Below are 6,224 nucleotides of genomic sequence, written 5' to 3'. Positions count from 1 at the left end.
GAGCAGCTGCTGCTGTCCGCACCGCCGTGCTGTGGGTGTCGCTCTGTATGCTTCTGCAGCACCTGGGCCACCACCCGCAGTTCACGGCAGAAGCGATGATCGGAATTGTTCAAGTTAACATTGTGCGATATTTCTCATTTCCCCACAGTATATTCCAATTGACGAATTATGTCAGTTATGGTAGTTCCGTGGATGCCTGTCGTGCATCTGGAGGATATCTCGTAACTGGGCAGTCACTTGCTGCACAAGATGCAATTACCTACCACCTGAAGAGTAATCAACACTACTTCTACCCTACAACTGCCACTTTTATGGGTGGGGATGCAATCTACAGTACCAGATTTGAGCCTGACCCAAGCCAAAGGTGCACACAAGGACGTATTGGTGCTTCAATTAATTGCGTGTACCGATGGAACCAGGGTCTTTTTGCACAAGGAACAGTTGACGGTAAAGGTGTTGATTTTTACAAAGGCTCGCTTTACACTCTTCCAGGTGCAGGACCAATGAATGGGTACACACCGTTCTGGCAGGTCAACTACCCTGCACGTGGTAATCCTTATCTGGTCTCAAGGTTCACGTTCACCGAGGGGACACAAGCCCCATGGTATGATGCTGCAGTAAATCCAAATGGAGATGCCGTACTTATTATTAACGGCTTTTTGGTTGTATGTGAGGTTCAAGGTGCAATTGATGGTTCTACTGCTGCTCCCACTGCTATTCCTACTTCTATTCCTACTACTGAACCTACTACTGCTACTGCCATACCACCAGCAGAGGCATCAGAGCCATCATGGATCAAGAAGCATTGGTATGTCCCTCTGATCATTGCTTTGGTTGTGCTGGCAGCTATCATTGGACTGATTATACTGTGTTGTTGTCTTGGTGGCGGTGACGAAGACAAGTACTTGCCACCAATGGCCACTAGAGAAGCCAGTGACATGCCTCTGCATGCACGTGAAATCACTGATGACGATGATGATGATTATAATGATATTGATGATGACCGGAGTGTGTCCATGGTTCCATCAGAACCGATGCCAATGGAAGATATTGAATCTGCGAATGTATCGGTGTACTCGGTGGCGGAGAATGATATTTACGGTGATGGAGATGTATTCTCGAGGGGTAACCGATAAACATATTGTGCATGAAGCGCATCTGAAGGTGAAAGCACAACTCTAATAATAGAATTCGTTTCAATTGTTTAAGCATGTGAATATCTAATAAATGATTGTTTTTTCCTCTCTGTTTTTCTTTTCTATTATATTTTTGTTTCTAGGTTTTTCGCTTTCCTTGTTTTTCTGACGGTATTTAAAGTGTATGATATACTGTGAATCTCGACTCTGGAACCTTCTTCCATACAACCTCTTAAAGAGAGGGAAGCAGCAAGAGCGAGCTTCTTGAGAGAAACGGGTAAAGAGATAAACTGCAGGAAATATAATAATGAGTCTAACTGTCATAGTGTGTGTTTTGTAATGGGGCAGTGCGCTGATAATACCTATTTCCCCATCATTGTCATAATGAATGTGTATAAGAAAAATTAGAACTAAGAACACCACCTTCTTTTTTGCGTCCAACGTGTGACAAGGATGCTGGGGGAATTAATATGGGATTATCTATTATTTGTACCTTGTTTTAGTATTACTGAAATTATAATCCTATGATTTTCTATTTTTATTGAGTAATGCGGTGGACGCAGAAATCCCAAATTATTGTGCACGATGCTGCACACGGAAAATATAATGGGGAAAGGTTTTTATAAAGTGAATAGGTCTTTATTGAGTTTAAGTTTTCCTCTGAGAACCTCTCTGTGTAGTCCATATTATGTTTTTGCACGTAATATATTTCTCATTTTTCCCTTTTCTCTCTGTGTTAGTGATAAGTTCCAGATATTAAGGCTCAAGCAATGACTGGTGGTGTTCACGTCAGAGCAGCTGCTGCTGTCCGCACCGCCGTGCTGTGGGTGTCGCTCTGTATGCTTCTGCAGCACCTGGGCCACCACCCGCAGTTCACGGCAGAAGCGGAGGGAAGTGTTCAAGTTAACATTAAGCGGTATTTCACAATTCCTAACAGTAAGTTCGCAAGTGCTGGTGGGAGTGTCACTCCCCGTATTTCGGCTACACTGTGTAGTGTGGATGGTGGATCCCTCGTTTCCGGTCAGTCAGCTGCTGCACAAGATGCTATTACTGTCGAACTGAGGAAGGCATTTCCAAATACTGATGATCCGGTACACACGTACATGGGTGGTGATTCAACGTACAGTATTTACACTGAACCTGACCCAAGCAAGAAGTGCAAAAAAGGGTTTTATGGTGCTTCACTTAATTGTATCTACCGATGGAACATCGGGGTGTTTGCAAGCGAAACTGTTGACGGTTACGGTGTTCCATTTTACCGTGGCTCGTATTATACTCTTCCCGGTAGAGGACCAGTGAATGGGTACACGGCGTTCTGGTCTTCAGGCTACCCCAGACAAGGTGAGTCTTATATGGTCTCTCGGTACTGGAAATTTGTGTCGCCCATAGCAAAGTGGTATGATAGCGCAATTGACTCAATGTTGAATCCAAACACACCTCGTGATTCCTTTATTGCTGTTTGTGAAGTTCAAGATGGCCTGGTCGGAAATACCTCATTCCCACCAGCAGAATCAGAGACAACATGGATCCAAAGTCATTGGTATGTTCCTCTGATCATTGCTGTGGTTGTGCTGGCAGCTATCATTGGACTGATTATACTCTGTTGTTGTCTTGGTGGCCGTAACGAAGAGAAGTACCTACACCCAATGGTCATTAGAGAGGTCAGCAATGAACCGCTACGTGCACGTGAAATCACTGACGACGGTGTTGTTGATGTTGGTTATAATAATCAGTTTCACGACCGAAGTGTATCCATGGTTCCATCAGAACCGATGCCAATGGAAAAAATGGAATCTGCGAATGTATCGGTGTACTCGGTGGCAGAGAACGATGTTTACGGTGATGGAGATGTATTCTCGGAGGGCAATCGATAAACATATTGTGCATGAAGCCCATCTGAAGGTGAAAGAACAACTCTAATACCAGAATTCGTTTCAGTTTTTTTAAATGTGTGAATATCTAATAAATGACCTTTTTTCCCTCTCTGTTGGTTTTTTTTTATTGTATTTTTGTTACCAAGTTATTGGCTTTTCTTGTTTTTCATGCAGTATTTGCACTCAATCATAATGTGTGAGTCTCGATCCTACAACCTGCTTACATATGCCCTCTTTGAAGAGGGAAGCAGCAAAAGTGAGCCTGTTGATAGAAAAGTTATAGAGCAATAAACTGCAGGAAAGATAATAATGAGCCCAACTGTTATAGTGTGTGTATTGTAATGGGTAGCGCGCTGATAATACCAATTTTCCTATCATTGTCGTAATTTAATGTGTATAAGAAAAATTAGAACCTTTAGCACCACCTTCTTTTTTGCATCCAACGTGTGACAAGGATGCTAGAGGAATTAATATGTGATTATCCGTTATTTGTACCATGTTTTAGTATTACTGAAATTATAATGCTATGATTGTTTTTATTTTTATTAAGAAATGTGATTGACGCAGAAATTCTGAAATTATTGTGCACGATGTTGCACACGGCAAAAAAAAGGGGTTGGTTTTTTTTTTTCTAAACTAAATATAATTTTATCAAATCTACGTGTTTTTATGAAGACCTCTCTGTGTAGTCCATATTATGTTTTCTGCACGTAATATATTTCTTGGTTTGTCCTTCTCTCTGTGTTAGTGATAAGTTCCAGATATTAAGACTCAAGCAATGACTGGTGGTGTTCACGTCAGAACAGCTGCTGCTGTCCGCACCGCCGTGCTGTGGGTGTCGCTCTGTATGCTTCTGCAGCACCTGGGCCACCACCCGCAGTTCACGGCAGAGGCGCAGGGAAGTGTTCATTTTAACATTCTGCGGTATTTCACACTTCCCAACAGTAAGTTCGCTGCTTCTTTTCCTGCTGGACGTGTTGATTTTAGTAATTCCGTGGAAGCCTGTCGTACATCTGGTGGATCTCTTGTGTCGGGTCAGTCAGCTGCTGCACAAAATGCCATTACGGTCCAGCTGAAAGGGGCGTTGCCTATGGGTCAGTCTCTCTCTCACACTTACATGGGTGGGGATGCAATGTATAGTGTTAACTGGGAGAAGGACCCAACGAAGCAGTGCACACGAGGGATTCAAGGTGCTTCACTTAAATGTATCTACCAATGGAACATTGGGCTTTTTACGAGTGAATCAGTTGACGGCCAAGGTGTTTCCTTTTACCGTGGTTCGCTTTATTCTGTTCCCGGTGCAGGGCCAGTAAATGGGTATACGCCGTTCTGGCCTTCCAACTACCCTGCACACGGCCAGACCTTCATGATCTCTCGGTACGTTTCAGGGTCAGGTGTATCATCAACATGGTATGATGGCTATGGGTTGGCATCATCGAATGCGGAAACACCCGCTGGGAGCTATCTTATCGTATGTGAAGTTCAAGATTCGGCTGCTGTAAATACTACCACCCTCCCACCAAGAGAAGCACAGCCTTCATGGATCCAAAGTCATTGGTACGTACCTACTATCATTGCTTTGGTTGTGCTGGCAGCTATCATTGGACTGATTATACTCTGTTGTTGTCTTGGTGGCCGTGACGAAGAAAAGTACCTATATCCAATGGTCATTAGAGAGGCCAGTGATACGCCGCTACGCGCACGTGAAATCACTGATAACGATGATGATTATTATAATGATAATGACAGAGATGTGTCCATGGTTCCATCACAACCCATGGCAATGGGAAATATTGAATCTGCGAATGTATCGGTGTACTCTGGAGCAGAGAATGATATTAACGACGATGGAGATGTGTACTCGGAGGGCAACCGATAAACATATTGTGCGTAAAGCACATCTAAAGGTGAAAGAACACCTCTAATACCAGAATTCGTTTCAATTGTTGTTTAAGCATGTGCATATCTAATAAATGATCCCTTCTCCTCTCTGTTGGTGTTTATTATTATTATTATTATTATTATTATTATTATTATTATTATTATTATTATTATTATTATTATTATTAGATTTTTTGTTTTTTAGGTTATTGGCTTTTCTTGTCTTTCATGCAGTATTTTCACACAATCATAAAGTGTGAGTCTTGATTCTACAACCTGCTTGCATGTGCCCTCTGTGAAAGAGGGAGCAGCAAAAGTGAGCCTGTTGATAGAAAAGATATAGAGAGATAAACTGTGAGAAAGATAGTGAGTCTAAATGTCATTGTTTATGGTTTGTCATGAGGCAGTGCACATATAATACCTATTTCCCCATAATTCTCCGAATTTATGTGCATAAGAAAACGTAGAGCCAGTAACACCACCTCTTTTTTTTTGCCTCCAATGTGTGACAAGAATGCTTGGAGAATTAATATGTGATTACCCGTTATTTGTACCTTGTTTTAGTATTACTGAAATTTTAATCCTATGATGTTCTTTTTTTATGGAGAAATGCGGTATACGCAGAAATCCGAAATTATGGTGCACCATGTTGCACACGGAAAATATAGTGGCGAAAGGTTTTTATAAACTAAATATAATTTTATTGAATCTACGTGTTTTTAAGAAGACCTCTCTGTGTAGTCCATATTATGTTTTTGCACGTAATATATTTCTCATTTTTCCCTTTTCTCTCTGTGTTAGTGACAGGTTCCAGATATTAAGGCTCAAGCAATGACTGGTGGTGTTCACGTCAGAGCAGCTGCTGCTGTCCGCACCGCCGTGCTGTGGGTGTCGCTCTGTATGCTTCTGCAGCACCTGGGCCACCACCCGCAGTTCACGGCAGAAGCGCAGGGACTAGTTCAAGTTAAAATTTTGAGGTATTTAACACTTCCTAACAGTGTATTCTCACTTCTTCCCGGTCAGACGGTCAATTACGGTAATTCCTTGACATTGTGTAATATGAATGGGGCATTTCTCGCCTCTGGTCAGTCAACTGCTGCACAAAATACCATTACTGACCAGATGAAGGCTGGGATGCCCACGGGCGATACCCTCTCAACCACTTACATGGGTGGGGATGCAATGTACACTGTCAACGTTGTCCCGAACCCCGAGCTGAGGTGCACACCAGGGATTGAAGGTGCTTCAGCTAATTGTGTCTACCGGTGGAACATGGGACTTTTTAAAAGCGGTGTATTTGATCAAGGTGTTCCATTTTACCGTGGCTCGCTTT

The 6,224-nt window shown here is 42.5% G+C and overlaps 4 protein-coding genes across 4 annotated transcripts; all 4 read left to right on the top strand.

Annotated features, from left to right (window-relative positions):
• Positions 1-2: 2 nt before the first annotated feature.
• Positions 3-1,136, top strand: TM35_000401440 (uncharacterized protein; the record flags this gene model as incomplete). The annotated part of the gene is made up of 1 exon (XM_029029759.1): positions 3-1,136. A coding segment is annotated over one exon (1,134 nt), but the record flags the coding sequence as incomplete, so codon positions are not given.
• Positions 1,137-1,906: 770 nt separating this feature from the next.
• On the top strand, positions 1,907-3,010 carry TM35_000401430 (uncharacterized protein; the record flags this gene model as incomplete). Its single annotated transcript, XM_029029758.1, has 1 exon — positions 1,907-3,010. The coding sequence occupies one exon, from the start codon at positions 1,907-1,909 to the stop codon at positions 3,008-3,010; it is 1,104 nt and encodes a 367-aa protein (XP_028878942.1).
• A 778-nt stretch (positions 3,011-3,788) lies between these two features.
• TM35_000401420 (uncharacterized protein) lies at positions 3,789-4,889 on the top strand (the record flags this gene model as incomplete). Its single annotated transcript, XM_029029757.1, has 1 exon — positions 3,789-4,889. One exon carries the CDS (start codon positions 3,789-3,791, stop codon positions 4,887-4,889), a length of 1,101 nt encoding a protein of 366 aa, XP_028878941.1.
• Positions 4,890-5,722: 833 nt separating this feature from the next.
• On the top strand, positions 5,723-6,223 carry TM35_000401410 (uncharacterized protein; the record flags this gene model as incomplete). Its single annotated transcript, XM_029029756.1, has 1 exon — positions 5,723-6,223. A coding segment is annotated over one exon (501 nt), but the record flags the coding sequence as incomplete, so codon positions are not given.
• Position 6,224: the final 1 nt, after the last annotated feature.

Source organism: Trypanosoma theileri (assembly GCF_002087225.1).
Source record: "Trypanosoma theileri isolate Edinburgh chromosome Unknown TM35_Tth_40_V1, whole genome shotgun sequence".
Classification (NCBI taxonomy): domain Eukaryota; phylum Euglenozoa; class Kinetoplastea; order Trypanosomatida; family Trypanosomatidae; genus Trypanosoma; species Trypanosoma theileri.
Note: the sequence above shows the minus strand (reverse complement) of the source record. Positions and strands in the feature narration are given on the sequence as shown.